General features: G+C 38.9%; 1 protein-coding gene across 1 annotated transcript in view; it reads right to left on the reverse strand.

Annotated features, from left to right (window-relative positions):
* LOC117422079 (regulator of microtubule dynamics protein 3-like) overlaps positions 1 to 21,212 on the reverse strand; it is a 68,687-nt gene that overhangs the window by 14,535 nt on the left and 32,940 nt on the right. Inside the window, exon 7 of the mRNA XM_058987431.1 lies at positions 680 to 755. Coding sequence (XP_058843414.1) covers positions 680 to 755 — 76 coding nt within the window. The remainder of the gene's footprint in view (positions 1 to 679; positions 756 to 21,212) is intronic.

Genomic DNA, 21,212 nt, shown 5'->3' on the forward strand with positions numbered 1-21,212 from the left:
CTTTCTTTGACCGAATTTAACTGTTTGATATTTTTATTTGCTTTGGATATTGTTGAATGGATTTGGCTTTTTATTTTTCATCTTGTATTGTTCCCCCAATTTGAAATTCCCAATTATGTCACCTCAACACTGAACAGCGATCTCTGTTCCCACTGCCCAGCCGTTTGCCTCTTTTCAAACAGCGAACATAAGCAACTGATGTTGCCATGCTACTTAACCCTGGAGGCGAGAGTTCAGCTTGACTGGTTGCCACCCTGCCTTATCTGGCGCCTGGCCAATAAGGGTTGTTGTGTCAAAGCAAGGCAAACAAAACACAGACATTTTATCTCCAGTGAAACACATTGCCAAACCATTACAGTCAACAAAAGGAAAAGAATGGGGGAAAACAACTTGAAACAAGTAGATAGGGGAGGACTAGTGATACATATGTAATTCTACCGCAAATGCACTTCCGTCCATCTGAAACCGCACACTTAACTGCGTTTTTAAATTTAGATAGCTGAATACAAATACTGACATTGCTAGATTTAAAACACACAAAAACATGGCTGTTGCTTGCTTTGAAATTGTAGCATGCGATTTGTCGACTACCAGTTTCTGAGGTCGACTATTCGGTGCTACCCCTACAAACAGAAAATAACAATGTTGCTATAGGCTTTTTAAAATAATTTGTATTTACCTTAAAAATGTAGCCACTCTTGAGACGCCCATGCATGCTCTCGTAGTGAGATGTAAGGCCCGTCAAAACCGCAAACCTGGGAGGGAGGGAGGGAGACACTGGTTTAATGATGGATAATTTCCTGATATGTTAACATAAAGGGAGATACTGAGGTAAAAGATGATGTTTCCAAGCAGAAACCACGGTAAGCGAAGGTCTTATGTGCTCATAAAGCACAATATTGAATCAACAGATTTCTGTCATGTTGATACCAACTCAAGCCACGACGATGAAGCTGTTCTCTCACACACTGCTTCTGTTGTAAAACACTCAGTCCCTGTGAGGGATGGTCCGAGTGGATCTAATAGTATTGAGCATAAAGTTCTCTTTCAGGGTTTATACCTAAATTGTCAAAAAAAAAATTCTTTGTTACAGGATATAAAAATACAGTGGAGTTTGTGAGGCAAATTAGGTGGTATTGGGTGGAGAATTAATAAAACTCCACCCAGTTGTTTGAAATGGCAAAAAAAAAAAAAAAAAAAAAAAAAAGAAAAACCAACAACTATCCCAAACCTGAAGAGTTGTGCTTTTCTAAAGATAATTCACACTTGGTTAATAGAACCCTGTATGATATATATAAAAAAAGTTGTTTAATTAAAGGCATATTGATTTAGATCTAAGAACTGCCATCATTTCAAATAATACAAATTTACCCCTGCTGCTAATCTGCCCTGCATGTTTTTTAATTTGCAGAACGTATTAATTCCAACAAACTTGCTTTTCTGTTCAAAAGTAGACCACATGAACTACATTATAACTTTACTTATTTAACTCTCATGCATGTGCACACAGCCTACCAACTGTATTGAGGGGTGGAGCTGTAGTTATGCAAGTTACATTCAATAAACAGTACTGCTTTTTCAGGGGCGACATACAGACTGTGGGCTCAGTTGTTTGTTAGTGCTCCTGTAATTATGAAAGTTAAAGTACCAAACAGCTAGATGTGATATCTTTGGTGAACAAATACAAAGCCTATGTGGGGCATAATGTCATATCAAATTGAATAGTTTGTCCAGGAGGTTTGGTGGGTTTGGTGGTGCAGTGGTTAAAGAAAGGGGCTTGTTACCAGGAGGTTCCAGGTTCAATCCCAGCCATAGACTCACTGTGTGTGACCCTAAGCAAGTCACTTAACTTCACCATCCTTCGGATTAGACGTAAAACTGAGGTCTTATTGTAAGTGACTCTGCAGCAGCAGTTGTGATGCAAAGTTCACCCCCTAGTCTCTAAGTCGCTTTGGATAAAAAAGCGTCCGCTAAAATGACTAAATAATAATAATAATAATAATAATAATAATAATAATAATAATAATAATATAAGCCTGTAAATACAATGTTGCTACCTTAAATAGGAGATATGAGGCTTTGACACCTCACAAGGATGCTTAATTAAGAATGCAGCAAATAGGTACAACTCCACATAACGTAAGAATTATTACCCAAACATATTAAATGCTAGAAACATGACCTCAGCAGCAAGTCCTCCAATCCAAAGTATATTTCTGTGTGTTTTCACTTCTGTATCAGTGTGGTTATGTGTTTTGAACAAAGCATCATTTCAACTTTGAAGCCCATTTGATTTGTACAGCACTACTCTACCATATCTTATCTCTACTGTCCACTTTATTCAAACAACAACAAGGAGTAGTGGCAGGCTGTTATAAACAGTAGGCACTTAACTAAAGGCAAGATTAATTCCAAATCTTAGTTGACTTCTCAGGGCATCTACAAAATAACTGCCAAGCACACAAGGTCGAGACAATCCATGAGGTTTAGTGACCCATCACAGTTAAGACCCACTGATTTGTGTCCTGGACGGCCACTCCACTCTATATTCAACAGGTAAAATTTCATAATTAACTACAACAGGGTCTCGATGGATGTTTAATTGGTTCAATTAAACGATTTAGAACAGGGTTGGAAGAGACCAGGAGTGGAAGGGCTAACTTTGGCGACCCCTGCATTAAAGGAACAAGGTCATTCAGAGGGTCTCTAAATCTGAGCTTGACTCACAATCCATATTCAACTACTGCACAGGGTATGGCCTTATGAATCGAGAAGGATATTACAGAATTCAGTTAAAAATAAAATAAAACGACGTGCTGAGAGGCACAGTGCTCGTTCAGTGTGTACCAGGGGGTTTATGACCCTGGTCAAACCACAAGTTGGCCCCAGTTCGGTAACAATAACTTCCCCACACAGTGGTGAAGGAGTTGCTTTTCTCTCTAATGTAATTATACAGTACAACAGAGAGTAGTGAAAGCAGGAGTCGGTGAGTCTGCCTTAATTCTCAGTGCAGGGATCACATTGCACCACAGAACCCATTAGACTGAGGTCTGTACTTTGGCTGACTCCCCATCAGAGCAGGCCCCTTTCCCCTTTTAGATTCCGCCCCCCTCGCCCCCCCCAGGGCTGCCAGGAGGTAAGATATATGGCTCTCGGTGGCGCAGCACCTCCAAGGTAGCGGTTGTCCATACTGCCAATGAAAACAACCCCCCTTTCTTTTCCCGGGCAAAGTCTCTCAATCACAGAAGTCAGAGATCTGCCAATGTGGAGTGCCAACAATTACAACGTTTGGAAAAAAAAAGACGACTTGCATAAATGAACGTACGTGGACAGCGTGCCGCCTGCTTGTTCCTTCAAGGACACGCATGCCCGAATGGACTACATGCATCAATTTACATTATTTAGCATGTATAGTTCTACAAAGGGGAACAGAGGGCATAGTTAAATATTAGTGTAATACAAAGGTATTAAGCTTACTATTCTCTATTTACTGTATATTTAATTTAGTTTTCTAGGCTTTATTTTGATTCCGTTTTTAAATTTCTCCTGCCACCACACTATTACACTGACTTCAGCATTTCCCAGCACAAGGAGGAGAAGAATATGAATTAGCAGGGCAGCATGCACACCCAAGCTTTAATTCATTCTATTTAAAAGCACATTAACTCATTTAACGTTGCACATTGTGCTTCTGTATTTAAAAAGTAACTTTGTTCCAGGTTATAACTGAACAGAAGCTCATACATTGACTCTTTGTCCTGCAGTATGTTTCTATTAGAAGCTCCAAATCAGATATTCAACAGAAGCGTAAAGGAAATGCTGTCAATTACGTTTAAGGAAACCTTTTGGCATGGTTTAATCCAATGTAGTTTCCTGTAACTTTGTTTTATTTTAAATGATTTTTAAACGAAAGCCAAAGACATTATGTCCAGCTCGCCGATGCAATGCAATTAATTACCTACAACAAATGAACACATTTTTATATATAAAAAAAAAAAAATACACAAAGGGTACTGTATGTTGTGGCAGTGGGCTTCAAAGCTAGATCAGCTTGCATTCATACTTTTTATTTTGCTATTAAAATAAACTTAATACATTCAATGACAAATATTTCGACTAGAAGTATTTTTCAACATTGGCAAAATTGAATTTATTAAGTTTATTTTAATATTTTTCTAAATTCAGCACTAGTGTTAATAGTTATGGATACTTTTTATTGTGGACTAAAATGCACAAGTACTGTACCCGCTATTCAAATAAGAAGATGTCATGTTAAAAAGTAATAGCAGGGTTCAGAAAAAGACGTCTTCTACAACTGTTTAAATAACGTACCTCTAATTTTTCTGTTTCATTGTTAACATCCTGACTACTTTTTACACTTTTAAAAACTAGGGCCCTACCAAATTCACACTACATTTTCATAAATTACAGTCATAACATTTTAAAAATCACTATTTTAAAGCAAAAGTCCCCAAATCATAGTACATAGACACACCAACAACTACACATAAAAATGCAATGGTGTAGTACGCAAAAATGGTTCCCGCGGACTAAATTTCATAGATCAGCCTATGAACAAATTGCATCAGGAACCTGTAACGGTACATATAACTTCATTGGATTTTAGTGCAGGGTAGAAGTACACAAAACACAATTTCACGGTGCAGAATGAATTTCACGGTCCGGGTCACGTTTTTCATGGTCGTGAAATGGGTAGGGCCCTACTTATAACTTGAAAGCCTGTTTCAAAGCTCTTTTCAAAATGTCCGCTCTAGTGCACTGGGGTTTGAGATCAGACCTCTCATAAGTGGTTCACAGCCCTGGTTCTGGGGACCCCCTGGGTCTGCTGGTTTTCATTCCAACTGAGCTCTCAATTAACCAGACCCTTAAATTTAACTGAAAATCTGCTTTAAAGACCTTTTTAATTGTTTTCAGCTCTTAAAACAGTTGCATTGTTCAAGTTACTTCTTAAATGTTATAGCTAACTTGAAATCTGCAATTGTTTAGGAGCAGAAAACAATTAGAAAGGTCTAATTAAACAAAATCTGTTCAATTAAGGGTCTAATTAAGTAATTGAGAGCACAGTTGGAATGAAAACTAGCAGACACAGGGGGTCACCAGGAACAGGGTTGGGAACCACTGCAAGAAGAGCAATTTAAAAAAATAAATAAATAAATAAATAAATAAATTAAAAAAAAAAAAAAAATGACATGCTCTGGCTTTTCTTTTCTGTATCACATCATGGATCGTTATTGCTGTGTTACCTGTTACTTAAACAGTTGTAACAACATGTGGGGACGTGCAACGCTATATTTTTTCGGAACCCCGCTACTTACTCTAAGTGTTGGCAGCTGTTTAGTCTTGTGGTAAAAGCTAATCTTCTGTTATATGTATAAAATTCTACTTGGCAAATTCCATCTTCCACTCACATTGCTGAAGTGTTTAAACTAGGGTGCTAAACTGTCCACTGGTTTACATTTTAGTGGCCTTTGTTTAATTCTGTTGCGTTTCTTACCAATTCTGTACTGTACTGAGTCATGTGAAAAAACCAACTGACACACATTTGCAGATAATTCTATTATATTTGTAATTACCTGCAGTTTAATGTCTTTTTTAAATTGTTTTTAAAAATAATAAATTTGCTATTAATTTTTTATATGACTTTCCCAATCAAGAAAATATATTACACAACCCCTTTCACTTTAATACACTGAAAAACATACAGTACTGTAATTACTGAAGATAGAGGCTGAATAAAAAGAGAAAACACCATAAATGTAGTTATTCCACAAATGAGGACAACAAAACTGCTTACAGCTATCCTGAAGAGTGAAATAAGCAAAGCACTCTCATGAACTTTCATGGAGTATTCCATTTATATAACAAGTACAATATTTGGGAACAGTGTGTTTAAACCGATATTTAACAGGTGATATCAGGGAATTACTTCCCTTTAAATCAAGCTCTGCCAAGCAACTCGCCAGAATCTGGAACCGTGACATTCTCCCAGTTATTCTGTCGTTGGATTTGAATAAATGCAAGATACAGCTATGGCTAAACGTTTTGCATCCTCCTATAGAATTAACTCATAAAGTCGCATGAAACCTACTGCATAATGTTAAATTAAGATATTAAATTACATACCACTTTGTAGTGTCATATACTTAACAAAAAACTGACAAATGGAAAAATGTGACATTTCGAAATCTAATATGAATTACTGTACTATTATTATGGCTTCCGGTAGACTTTTGCAATATAGATTCTGTAGTTTCTTTGATTACATAATGCTAAATAAAATATCTAAATTATGTTCAAATAGTTACTAGGTGTTTTTTTATTGTCTCAATTAAATTCTAGGTCATGCAAAACTTTTGGACATAGCTGAATAATCCAAAATGAGATCCAGTCAAGAAATATTTACTCAGGACTACCAAATATAAACAAGTTGCTAGATATCTTAACACTTGTTGTACAACACATATACTATGACAACAAGGCTAGTGATCACTGCAACAAGACAGGTTACAAAGGGGCTGTTTGGATAACCAAAGTTTGACTGTATCTAGTTGTCAGCTGTTTAATAAAAAGTAGAAAGAAACGCCACAGAGATAACTAAATAGCTATCTCAACTAATCTGTGGTGAAGGTCCTTGGGCAAAGGCTCCTAGCCTTACTGCTATCTTGGTATGCAACCATGTCAACAAAATAAATACCCTGTCACTCCTCATTGCTTTGATGCGGCACAGGTTCCCCAATGCCTTCCTTTCCCCTCTTGTCAGACTAATGCGCAAAATAAACTCAGAAAGCAGCTGGCGTGTAATTAAAACCAAGGCAGTACTTCAGATCAAGTAATTCTGATGAGGTCATAAAATGGGTGAAAGGTTTGTAAAGACACTTAGTGTTTCATTTCATGCTATTGTAGTAGAGAACAGTCAGCGTTACTTCCCACTAAACTATGTGTCAGCACCACTAACACTCAAGCTGCCAGTCTGCTTCCATTACAGTAGAATATATACTATACAGTATTACTGGCGAATTAACAGAATAGATGCAAAAGTTGAGAAAATTACCTTAACATTAGCAAAACTGCACAAGTAGGCCTACATACTGTACAGTTGGATTCGATACACAGGGACAGCATATAAGAATGTGGCAATAGACAAGTTCATTTCTGCAAGTATACCATATGGTAGTTCCATCAAAGGAAAAAGCACGGTACTTCCTAAATATATAATTTTTGGCAACTTACCCAATTTAGGGACCCTTGACCTTTCCCAGTCTCAGTCAAGCCCTGAAGGGAGATACCCCATATCAAGAGGTGAGAAGGTTTTCCAGTCTCCATGCCAGCCTTTAGTCTTACTATATACCTTTGATGCATCATCATATTCTGTCATGGTTTGCACCTGGCTTGCATCAAAGACCAGGGTTGGGGTCAATTCCTACTTTTCAATTCCAATTCCATTTCTAATTCCTTTGTCAAATCAATTCCCATTCCCTTTGAATCAAAATTGCAATTTGCAGTATTCTGTTAAAATGAGCTTCTCACAGTAGAAGCAAATTAGTTCAATTGAAGTCACCATTAGTCAATTAAAATAGCTTCAAATTAAAGCAATTGAAGAATCGCAACAATTGTGTCTAAAATATAAATTCTAGTTCCTTTGAATTGGAATTGGGAATTGATTTTAAAAAAGGAATTGGAATTGAAAAACAGGAATTGATCTCAACCAAGACCAGGACTGATTTCAAGCAGCCAGCCCATGATCAGCAATAATACGGCTTCTGATTTATTTTGACCCAAACTAGATTTAAACCTTGCTGGTAGAGTTTAAAGCTTTGTACCCCACTGGCAATAAATTGAGCCAACAAGTCAACCCTAGAGAAAAGTATCTATCTCGGCTTCTGCAAATAAAAACCACATACATACAGTAATCTTTTGCAGGTATTCAAAACACTTCATAAATGCACATGCTGTTTTCACAATGGGAGCTGTGTGCGTATTTGCCCCCTATAGTTCTTGTAGACAACCCCCCATGCTGAGACCACATTGCTACAAAAGAGACTGCCTTGCTGAAACCCAAACAAGGAATGCTAGTTTTCTCATAGCTCCTCCAGCTGAGAAAATACTTAGAAAATTGTGTAAGGAGACAAGCATTTGCAAACACTGATGTTTGAGATCCGATGACAGAATTTTCACTTGCTGTCTGCCACAAGAGACGTCAGAGCCTTGTTCTGCTCTTTCTGAAGCAAACCAATTAAACAGGGTCCAAAAATAAATAAAAACAGGAGCGACTAATCTTTTCCCACAGAAACTTGATCTGAAACTTGAACTTGAACAGCATCTCCTAAGGAATAGGAACCTTAGATATTGTTTTCTTTTTGCATTACACTATGTAACACAATTTTTGTTCCTGGGTAGTAAGTGTTATTTCCTAATTGCTTATGCCTCAAAAGTATAGAAAATGGCTATTATTCCCCACAAACTTTGCTTTTGTGACCAGGACAGTGATATTTTGAAATTTACCTATTTCCAATGAGAAAACGGGCAAATTTGTGTCTTTTCGTTCACATAGTCAGAAAAAAACAACATATGAATCCAAATTAACATGTATTTATACTAAAGTAATACAAAAATGACTACAAAAGATTTAGAAGTGAGTAGTTTTTCGAGATTTACAATTATACTGTAAATCACTTCACGAATCAGCCCTCAAATGTAGTCTCCCATCATGTTCTCGTTATACTGTCCTTGGTAGCAGCGTTCAAAGTCCAGTATATCCTGGTGGAAGCGCTCGCCTTGCTCCTCCGAGTACGCTCCCATGTTCTCCTTGAATTTATCAAGATGAGTATCAAGGATATGGACTTTGAGGGACATCCTACAGCCCATTGTGCCGTAGTTCTTCACCAGAGTCTCAACCAGCTCCACATAGTTTTCGGCCTTGTGATTGCCCAGGAAGCCCCGAACCACTGCGACAAAGCTGTTCCAAGCCGCTTTCTCCTTACTAGTGAGCTTCTTGGGGAATTCATTGCACTCCAGGATCTTCTTTATCTGTGGTCCGACAAAGACACCGGCTTTGACCTTTGCCTCAGACAGCTTAGGGAAGAAGTCTTGAAGGTACTTGAAGGCTGCCGACTCCTTAGCTAGAGCTCTGACAAATTTTTTCATAAGGCCCAATTTCATGTGCAGTGGTGGCATCAGCACCTTCCGGGGGTCCACCAGTGGCTCCCACTTGACGTTGTTCCTCCCCACAGAGAACTCGGTCCGCTGTGGCCAGTCCCGCCTGTGGTAGTGCACCTTGGTGTCCCTGCTGTCCCAAAGGCAAAGATAGCAGGGAAACTTGGTAAAACCGCCTTGGAGACCCATCAGCAATGCCACCATTTTGAAGTCTCCTATGACCTCCCAGCCGTACTCATCATACTTCAAGGCGTCCAGCAAGGTCTTGATGCTGTTGTAATCCTCTTTGAGGTGCACCGAGTGAGCCAGGGGAAGAGACGGGTACTTGTTACCATTATGGAGCAACACGGCTTTGAGGCTCCTGGATGAGCTGTCAATGAAGAGGCGCCACTCATTCTGGTTACAGGCGATTCAGATTGCCTCGAACAGACTGGTCACATTGTGGCAGAAGCAGAGCCCATCTTGACGGGTGAAGAAGCTGGAAAAAGGTTGGTGACGCTTCCTCTGCGACTTGCACACTTTCATCCAACAAGTTCCACTGCTTGAGCCTAGACGTCAAAAGCTCGGCATTAGACTTGGTGAGACCAAGATCTCTAATCAAGTCGTTGAGGTCTTTTTGGTTGGGGTAGTATGGGTTTCTCGCCTCCGCTCCACCTCTGAAATTGTCATCTGGATCTACAACGTCTTCCTCGCTCTCTGACTTGCTGCTCTCTTCTAAAGACGGCTGCTCTCTCTCCAGAGGAGTGGGTACGGGGAGCTCATGGCAGTGTGGCACCGGGGCGATGGATGAAGGAAGGTCCGGATACGTGATAGCAGGTGCATTCTTGCCAGTCCGACGTTTGGAAGGGTCCACCATGCAGAAGTAGCAGTTGTTTGAGTGGTCAGTGGGTTCCCGCCAAATTCTTGGGATAGCGAACTTCATGGCTCTCTTTTCCCATCTGTACCATCCTACAAAAATACATTTATTTCACCCATGACTAATGTGTAAGAGATTCTCGCAACATTTTTCATATATGATATATTTTTTCAATAACATTGAAAACTGTAAAACATTTTAAAATTAAAAACTTTTACAATTTTAAAAATTTTAACACATTTTATAACATAAAATTCCGAGCAACAACTGTCCATCTTACCTTCCAGAGTTTTTTTGCAGTGCTCGCAGGTGAAATGAGGTGCCCAGGGTTTGTCTTGATCCCCGACAGGCATGCCGAAATATGCCTTGTAGGCCTCACACATCTTAGCAGATGCTTCCACGGAGTACTTTTTCGCTCTTGTCTTGATAAATTGGCCGCAGACATAGCAAAATGCGTCTGCCGGATGCTTGCAGCCTCTTCATGCCATCTCAGAAAAATGCAGATATGTATCCACTTAGGCAGCTGGAACTAAACTGAACTGGTGGGCTTAAGGCCCCTGTATTTATACTACTATTTATATTACTGGAAAGTTCTAGAAAGTTCTAGAAGTTACTCCACGTTTACTCAGCACTGAATCTATCTGGAATGTTCTAGAAAATAGGTAAATTTCAAAATATCACTGTCCTGGTCACAAAAGCAAAGTTTGTGGGGAATAGCCATTTTCTATACTTTTGAGGCATAAGCAATTAGGAAATAACACTTACTACCCAGGAACAAAAAAAAAAAAAAAAAAAAAAAGTTACACGGTGTTATCTACTGATATTTTTTCAGTCATTCATTTCTTTAACAAAGATTTCACTAATGCCGTCACAAAAATACAACAGCCACTACTTATACAGATACACAATCATTGGTTAAGATCACCAGCAAGGTTTGTTACTAGGCAAACAAATGGTTGTTTTGCAGTGATAGTCACTTGTAGGCTAATCTAACCTTAATGTATACTACATTCTTAATCATTTAATAGGAATCACCCTATAAAACTGTCTCTAGAGTAATGTATTTGCAGAAGTCAGCTTGGTGACCATCAGTGGAGTTGACTTTAGTGGGAATTCACCAATATCTTCCAAAATAAGCATTAAAAAACAAAAGTAGATGGACTTTCAGATAGAATGTCTAGCTTAAAAAGAAAATGGAAGGAAAGCAAAACATTGAAAAGTTCAATAAACACGCAAATTAGAGATTAAGCAATTAAGAGTTTCAAAATAAAACCCTGATTAGAGTGCATTACCATCTGGTAGTTGACCTTGTCTGTATGGTAGCAACTGCTCTAACAACCTGACACAGTCATCTTACTAACTTGGGTTTTATTGCTAATCATTTCTTTTCTTACTGCAACTATAAAATTAGCTTTGAGATTAACCACTGTATATACAGACGCCTGTTTTTCGTCTCATGTTTAAATTCCCTTGTGTAAAACTCAAACCGACAGTTATTTGTTTATTTTGCATATAACAATAGTGTAAACAGTATTTATATTTCTCAGACTAGTTCTGCATCTAAAGGGAATGTCTACAAAGCAGCAAAATAAATAAAACATAGCAGCACATCTCTGCCAAGCAGATCCTCGAACGTCAGAACACACCCTCCCATAAAAATATCAACAGAAAAGTCCAACAAACTTTCATCATTATGAATTGGAATGTCATTTAGTATATATACAAAGCCTGCTGGAATTTCCAGAAGGGAAAGCATAAGAATTGTAGGTAACATAGTAAATCAACAGCCTGCAATTCCTGGTTTGAGCTGCCACTGCACAATGTTCCTTTGCACAGTTTTGACTGGAAATAAAGTACTCCTTTGGTTTCAACTGGCCCTTGCACCTGAGTCTGAGTATGTGCCTCATCCTGATATTGATATAAGCACCTTTATGGCTGTTGAATGCAAGTACATTACTGATAGTAAAAATGACAACGATAACCTTGTAGGTCGATTTCCCTTTCCTCAGTTGTTTCATACTGTAAATAGCAAATTAGTAATTCACTTGTAATTACAATAGCAACAGCAGCTGCACTTGAAAAATTGGAAAGATAACCCATTTTTGTTTTCAAATGCAGGTAAGATTCATAAAACTTAAAACACAGTGACTGTTAATAAATCTCATCTTGGGTGCGTTAAATAATTTCTCTTTACTAACTTCTTTAAATAAATTACCATTACAAAAATCTTATTTGTGCATTTTCCATATAGCAAAATCCAAGACCTACACAATGATGACAATATATATTAGAGAAGATTTACTGGAATTATTTTATTAGCATTATGTATTTTAATACCAAAAGAGAAACACACAATTTTAAATGAGGACCCTACAAATGACCACATCATTAATTATGTGATCTTTTACATCTTTTTAGTATCAGATAAATAAGTGATAGTGTAAATATTGTTACAGGATTACATCGGACGGCTGTGCAAGTTCCATCCCTCCGCCATCTGGGAACAATTAGTTCCTAAAGCTTTCAGACAAATAAAAATAAAGAAATAAAAGAAAAACATTATTAATGTTAGATTATTTATGGATATCACCTTTGGTGTATAACATGCTATACACTGAGAGCTTATTTAACGCTGGAACAAGATTAATGGCCAGCACTTCACCTGAAGAGCATCTGCATCCAATGACTTTACTTTCACACTCGACAGAAGTGTGGGCGTTTGGGCTTATTTCCCAAAGGGAGTAAAAGGGATTTCTAGAAACGACAAGGTCAGTGTAGGTCTACATTTGACTTTCTTTCTTCTTTTTATTTTTTATTTATACTGCCCAATAAATAAATAGTTTTTATCCCCAATTGCACAGTGCACAGTCTCTGTTCTGGCTCTCAGCATCTCTGCTGCCAGTATCGGATTTGATTGCATTGCAGTCTGTTGAATAGTATGTACAATTGCTTGTGACTGCGTGGTTGTAATCCAGCACAATACGATCACAAGCTATTGATGACACTGAAACCACATAGTGTATCTACTGAAGGACTTATTTGCATACTGCCTCAATCAAATATGACACTTACATTCTGAAATAATCTCAGCAGGGATTCTGCCCAGATGCGCATTCAATACCATATTTAAAAGTAATTGTAGCTAACATAAAATGTACATCCATTAATTATATAGGTCTCAAATGTGCAGTTTTGAAAGAAACAAATGTTCTAGCAAACATGTATTTTTATTTTAAACATGGTATCTGGTACCGCACTAGGTTATATAAATTTCTTCACAGGTCATGCTTTTAGACTGCCTTGCACTTTCTGGGTCATTTCACTTGGAGAGCAAAACTGTCCCTACCCCTTCACTGGCTTATTTGCTGTAAATAACCAATCAGCTGCCCCCCCCCCACCATTAACTGACATGCTTTCAGCCAGTAACATGTTCAACCCAGAGAGTTTCCAATAATTTAGGGTATTACCTTTTATCATGTTTTAAAATGAAAATACATGTGTGCTACAACGTGTTTCTTTTAAAACTGCACATCTGAGACCTACACACCTCATGGAGGCACAAAATGGCAAAGATGTATGGAATAATGTCGTTTGCTACAATTACTGCAAGCCTATTGTGAAAACTGTATCAAAGAGTCAAATCAGTAAATCGCTCCTCAACATAACAAGACGACACAAAGGATCTGGGGTATCTTTGCACACTCGACGGTCAATGGAATTTATAGAAAACAAGAAATTGTACTTTATAGGGGAAATAACATGTGTGGTAAATTCACACATCAGTTTGTAATTTATCTGTCACACAGGAGAAACTGCAACAGTTTATTAAATAAAAACTTCAGGAAATGAAACTTAAGGATTTAAAATAACAGCAAAAGGCTTTGGGAATAACAGATGGGGCCAAACCTTCAAGGTACAATAAATGACTTGCTGGGTTGAGAAATTAGGAGTTTGCCTCCTGGTATGGCACACAGGTGATTCCAGTTCTGAAAGAATTATTCAGAACTGTGAGGGAAACATATGGCTAAGAGGAGTAGACTGCATGAACCTTCTACCTTGCATAAGGGGAAGACTCCCTTGATTGAATAGCAACATCTTGGAGTGAATATTCCCAGGTTTAGGCCCCATCATCACTACTAAATGAGGAAACAGCAAGGTCCAGTTTCCTTGGAAACGTAATGAAGTGATTCACTCAGTGGATTCTCCTCGTGTCAGCAAACCTCAAATATCAGGAGAACCCAGAGTAAATTACTTTCTTGTGTCAATGGGGTTCATCTTTCTCAAAATATACGGTAAATGAAGAAATAATTATGCACTTGGATCCTTTAAAGACACAACTGAGATCAATACTACTGGGATCCAGACAAGCTCAGATGGGACAAATGGCCTCCTATCGTTAGTACTTTTTTTTTTTATGTTCTTATGTAAAAGTTTCCTAAAAGTGGTCTGGAGTTCAGACTAGAGCACCAGCTGGACTCCAGCAGTTTTCACTGCTCTCCATTTCATCAGAGCTGTACGGGTAATTAAATAATAATTCATGGTATCATAATCACATTTAAAAAGGTGGGGGGACCCAGCTGTCCAAACAAGATCCCTACGGAAAGGAATTGCAACACCTTTTTGGGCTATCCAGAGCCAAGTAGAAATTTTTAAAAAGTCACGATCACCACAATACAAGCAGGTAGAATACATATTTAAGTTGTTACTACCTGCCTGCAAATCTGTTCAAAGCAAATCAACTTCAAGCAGACTGATGTCATCCGGATGCTTGCGTCAGTGCTCAAACTGCAGCCAGCTGTAGGCCCCAACAGAAAGGATGACTTCCTTCAAGAACACTGACAGGGCTGTTTTTATCAGGCACACAGGCTGCGTGTGTGTGTTAACCCTCAGTGACGCTAATGAGAAGGCCCCTGTCCAGCTGGATACTCTGCCAAACAGTTACAAATTGACTTCTGATTAAACAAGAACAAAAAATTTAAAAAACACACAAATCACAAAACAAATACAACAATTGCTAAAAACTGCGTCAATTCAAATATGGTCACCCTACATTCCTTCTAATGAACCACAGGCAACAGTTGTAGAAGTGCAATGACAATTATGGGCTCATTCATCTTCTTTATTAATCCTGCTGTTGTAATGGTTTGTGGTGTGAGGTGTCATTCGAATTCACAACAAAACAAAAAAGTGATGAAATACAGCAGAGTATAGCCTTGTCATGGAACAAACACTTAGCATTGTAATAATCTTTTAATGTTTTCTTATTTAATGCAAATACAGGATTTCTGTTGGTGCTCTTTGTGACATCCCAATCAGCAGGTTGGCAGGGGGCAGTACTGAAATGCATAAGCCTTTGGGATGTGGTCATGACAGATTGAAAAATACATGAGTTTGGAACCTAAACTACTCCTAATTGTTATCTGTGCACATCAGAAATAGAGAAACGTGACCAGTTTGTGTGAATGTTTTCTCAGACACTGCTCAGAAAGCTTGGCTGATCGAATAAACATAAGCACACAGAGGGAAAGCTTATACCTTTTTTTTATCAGGATCAACTAAAAAATATGTATAGAAAACATGTCACAAATGAAAATAGAATACCTAATGTTTTAAAAGTAAATTGAATAAATCCGCAAAGAAGTATACTTGCTGCTTCAGCTAATCCAACATCACCCAAGTGTTTCAAATCTCCTTCACTGCACGCTCCATATGAAAGACAGCTACCTCTGGGGAAGCTGGGGGCTCTCAAAACAACCTTTACAAAAACAGATGAGCGGACACCTGCAATGCTGTACAGCTCCGCAAGGATACGCAGGAAAACAATTACACTAACCTCAAGAATCAACAGCTAATTACCCAAATATTGGGGAACGCTGCCAAGTTAAACAGCTTAGGATGCTAAGGGGAACCCTGAATCGCTAACCATGCAACCGTGCCGGTTCACTGGAGGGAGTACTTAAGTAGAAAGAGAAAAAAAAAAAACATAAGGAGGACTGAAAAGGGATTACAGGGAAAGTAGGCAAACAAAAAAAATGCCCCGAGGTAAAGATTCTACTCAAGTTACACACTCAAGACGTAGAACCACCTGTGAAATCTCCCTGGCCACCCAAAGCAGTCACCAAAGACGCTCCTTTGCTCCTTCTGAAATGACCTCCCTGGTTTTGCAAATTGAAAACCGCTGCTGAGGTGCGCAGTTTGTGTAAGCAGGAGGCCCGGGAGCTCTACAGAGAGCCAGTTGTGTTCTGGAGCTACCCGTGGAAGTGGATACAGCGGAGCCACAGGGGAATGCAGACAGGGTTTACTGTTCTCCTCACTGCATTCCTCACTGCATACGTCTTCTATTTTGCACATGTTGGGTGAGAGGTTTAGGTAAATAATAAAATAAAAAATGAAGCACTATGTTATGGGAATTCTGCTACCCCCAGATACAACATCTGTGGTATGAAGTCCTTTTTTTATTTTTTCAATTATTTTAGTGGACCTATAGGGTACTGGTATCTGAAAGAAACAAAGCTCTACCATAATGCCTCAATTTTGCCCTTCTAATAAGTGAGAGGGTGTTAAATATCTTAAAAAAAGAGTTAGCCCTATCCAATATTTAAAGCACAGCACAGAAACCAGGACCAGAGGACACTGATGAAAATTAAATCAAGATATGTTTTTCAGAGTGGTGAGGGTATGGAATGGGTTACCAGGCCACACTGATGATGCTGGATCATTGGAATCCTTTAAGACTTAGCAACTTGGATCTGGACTAGTACTGATGGGCCAAATGACCTCCTCTTGTTCATAAATGTTCTTATGCACATTATATAATTTTCACACACATTACCCTTTTCACTCCTGTAGTTGTAACTGGGTATTAAAATCCCCTTTTGATAGAGGCGCAGTCCTGCAGTGAATGCAGTTCCAGTAGTTGGGCACTCCTTAGCCAGAATGCTAACTGTAACTATCCAACAGAGGGGATACAAGAGAAGCACCACACACTCTGTATGCAGGCGACAGCAGAACATAACTTTGCAGATATATATATTTTTTTTTTCACAGCTAGCACACAGAGGAGTTTGTTTTATATGTAATGCTTAAGTAACTAGGCCTCACCAGCAACATTAATAGTATTCAAACAGGAAGGAACATAAAGCTATAAGGTTTCTTCCTGCACATATAGTAGGAATTTCTTCACCATTACAAATGTGAGCTCATTTTGTGCATGTGCGTGTCTTTGAACTGGGGGTTACAGAGGGGCAGCATCTAAAACGGCGGTGCATCCCTTAACACTCTTATTATTTTCAATTATCGGTACTTGGGGCAGGACAATTACATTTTCCACTTGAAAGTAGCCAAATCTTTTCTCTACCGGCTCTAAAAATTATTTTCTCACCACATGTTCGAGGAAATGATTCATTAACTGCGACCAAACAGGGGGGAGAGGGTGATCGGGTAGCCATTATCCAAAATTAAAACCAGCTTCTTACCCGAGGCCAGAACAAGATAAACTGTGAAAGCTGCAATCAGTGCTGAAGGGGCTATGGGTGCTGCGAGTCAATGCTAGGACAGCTCTCTGAAGGCAGACTTAAAATACTGGCTTCCTGTTATAACCCTTGACCTAAAGGCCATTAAATGATCTTTCCTTTTGTGACTAGCTAGGTAAAAACCTGACTATGAGTGACAATGAAGATAATTGTAGGCATATGAAGGTCCCAGTTCAACTCATGTGAATTAGAATAATATAAAAGGCAGTAAAAGCTACAAAACTACTTTTTTAGAGAGTTAATTTAATGCTTGCCCACATCACAAAACCATAATTTAACACAACTCGGCACAACGGTGTGCTGAAGGGAGGCCTTGGTCTGAATGCCAGGGATTGTCCAGGTATGATTTAGCCACGCTCTCTTGCAGAGTTTTCTGCTGGAGCTCATTTGGCACCTGGTGGAACACTATCTGACTGTATTCAATTCAATTACAATTCTACACAAAATAAGAAGCGACTTTAGACTACTTACAAGTTGCCAATATTACATTTCAAAGATTTATTTCTTGGAGAGTGGCTCCACTGGCACAAGCACAACCATGTGGTGTGCAGGCCAGTGTTCTCTAGGTATTACACAGACAGCATCTTACTGGCACTGGTGCTCCCGCAGGTTACGGAGGCAGAAATATCAGGGATCAAATTTGAAGAGTGAGCTTAAGTAGATATAAGGGCTGGCCTCTGCCTTCCAGGAGCCGGTAGCTTGCCGACATTTCTTGTCAACAGTTTAACAGGCTTGGCGGTGGGATGTTTACTGACCTTCAGTTGTGGGGAGTTACTTTTTCTGATTTGGTAACTTTAACAGGTGCCTTTTTATTTTCTGTAAGAAAGTGTGCAAATGATGATTTAGAGTAAAAAGCTTTGAGAATCCACCCCAAGGTGTTTTAATGTGAGTGATACAGTATTTCCACTGCCCGTATCCAGTTTGCCAACAGGACATTGTTTTAGGAAAACATTTTTAAGATGGGAGCAGAAGAAAAGACAGGGAGTAGGAGAAAGTTTCAATTCTCTTTTTTGCCGGCAACTCACTGGAAATAGGTAGTAAAACAAGCAAACTAACAATAAAATTAGACAGAAATAAAATCGATCTTTAAAAATGCTGAATACCTGAACAGAAAGGCCCTTCAATCCAACATTTGTATGTCAATAATGAGTCTCCAGTGGTTTTTAACCACCGATGTTTAGAAGAGGAATGCAATTACTACCTAAATCCCAATACATAGGTCACAAGGATTCCACATCATTCATGGGCCTCTAGAGCAGTGCAGTGTTTGGGGACATGTGCAGGAGCAAGAGGTTATGAGAACCTAGGGAGGATGGGAACAGGAGATTCATTATGTTTATTTCTATTTCCTTCATTTGCACTCAATAACACATGTTCAGATTAGTGACTTGTTTGAGTGCAGCTCGTAACCTGCATCATATTAACAAGCATGTCAGCGACATTCACCTTGTGCTGCTGCTGGAAATTCATAGAGAAATCAGTAACATGAAGTTGTTCACCATGACCTATATACACCATTACAAAAAAAAAAGATAGACATTTGCCTCGATATACTCTGAGATTCTGAAACTCAGTAAACTGTGCTTAAAAAAGTACTTCTTTAAATGTTTTATAAAGCTTGGTAGAGAAAGCTGCTTATTTAGGTATGCATTCTCTGCCCAATATCATCGACTCAATACATGTAAGTGCTCTCAGGGCTGGTCATATCCACTGCTGCAGCTTTTACTTTCTCTTTCTTCTCCTTACAATAACACTAATTCGGGCATGCAAAATAACTGCAACCACAGGAATTGTTAAAAGCAACACTCAATTCCAATTATGTTTCATGTCCATCAGCATCTCAATAATAAGCAATTCCCTACAGCTTAAAATGTACCAAGACGGGTGCCAAGTGCACCGATAACTCAGCTAGAGGCTTCTTGGTACTTCTAGTAGTCATTCTTACCAGTGCCATGTGATCACTTACAACAATCCAAGAGGTTAGTTTGTCCAAACCATTACATAACAATAAGTAACAAGTTAGTTCTGAAACACATTAAAGCCCACCCCCACAAAAAAAAAAGTGTTTAGTCAAATGAACAAAATGCTTCTATATTCGAGAGCTTCACTGTATATATGAATAGACACAGATGCATTATTTGCTGATGTTGTAGAACGGGGTAACTTGACAGCCTTTGTATGAGGATTAGCTATTTGCACACAACTGGCCACATGTTACCAATCACAAAGAACAAGCCTGCGAGAACTGTTTAAGAGAACAATGGAGCTTATTGGCGGATCAAGTGTAAATTCAATCCAAATGTAAAGACAAAAAGTAGCCAGCAAGAACAAAGCTCCCAAAAACATGGACATGGGTCGCAGAGGATTTACTAGTGGGAACTGGCAAGGGTTATGATTTTGTACCTTCCTTGAAGGTGCAGATCATTATTTTTGAGCAAACTGGGATTTTTAATAAGTAAAAGCAAAGAAACCATTTGCAATACATTAGGCGATTATGCACCTTAACATAACAGCATGATCACAGATCTTCTCAGAAAGAGATGCGCAGGAAAACAACATGGTGGAGGCTGGGTACGATCGGACGACCTTAAGCGTTTTCACCACTAGTTCAGTTCAGTTCATACTCATGCACAGGGATTTCTACCAGACATATGCATCTTTATGTGCTTTAAAAAGCAATAAATTGATCGTTCATACATTGTGATGAAGTTGACACTTGTACGTACTGTTCCAGGTGTCTGCTCTCACCAACCCCATCTCCTTGTGCGAAAATAAAGCACTCTCACAATTGTTTTCAGTGAAACAGGACGGTGCCTGTGTGTTTATTTCTTTCCAAACAAAATAAAGCAAAACAAAAACCTAACTCCTCTACGGAGCTCTGTCTAAACTTTGATCACCGACCTAACTAACCACCGGACAGCTAGTCCGTTTACAGGTTTCCAAACCAAACAACTCTCTTCTGGTTTTACCTCAGTTTTCTTTTGTCCACACTCTACACACAAACTCTTTTTCCAACCCCCAACCAACAGAACACACAAAGTGTGGCCTTTTTCTTCATCAAACTAACCAGTCACAGCTGATTAGTATTTTCTCATTATCCTCAATTACACCACAAATTATCCAATTTAGGAGGCCTTTACTAAGATGGCATCCTGGTAACTTCAGCTTTACTAAGATGGAGTGTCCTCTCCCAACCCCCCAGGCTCCTAAAGCCTACATATTCTTGATAGGAGAGTCCACTCCATCACAGCATATAAAAGGAGTCTACGTTTAACAGGAACAAGTGTAAGTCTATTAAAAGGCACGGCCGCATGCATTGTCACACGAGTCATGCAAATGTGGTTTAGTTACAGCGGGAATGTACTGTAGGGCCCTAATACAGGATACTACAATTTATAGATGCTGTTATTAAGGTTTGTTGGCTTATTTTATTGTGTGACACTGGCAACGTAACACCCAGTGAGCATAGCGAACCGGTTCCATGTAAAGTATGTTGACTCATAAAAACATATTGCATTTTTTCTTTTTACCATCTTGACTGCATGCTCTCATATCACCCACATCATCCTACCCTCTGCAGTCAAGCAACCTGCCAGAGTAGGTTCCGGTTAGTATTGATAACTTAGAGCAGGGAAGTGAAGTGGAAGACT

The sequence above is a fragment of the Acipenser ruthenus genome, chromosome 15 (genome assembly GCF_902713425.1).
Source record: "Acipenser ruthenus chromosome 15, fAciRut3.2 maternal haplotype, whole genome shotgun sequence".
Classification (NCBI taxonomy): domain Eukaryota; kingdom Metazoa; phylum Chordata; class Actinopteri; order Acipenseriformes; family Acipenseridae; genus Acipenser; species Acipenser ruthenus.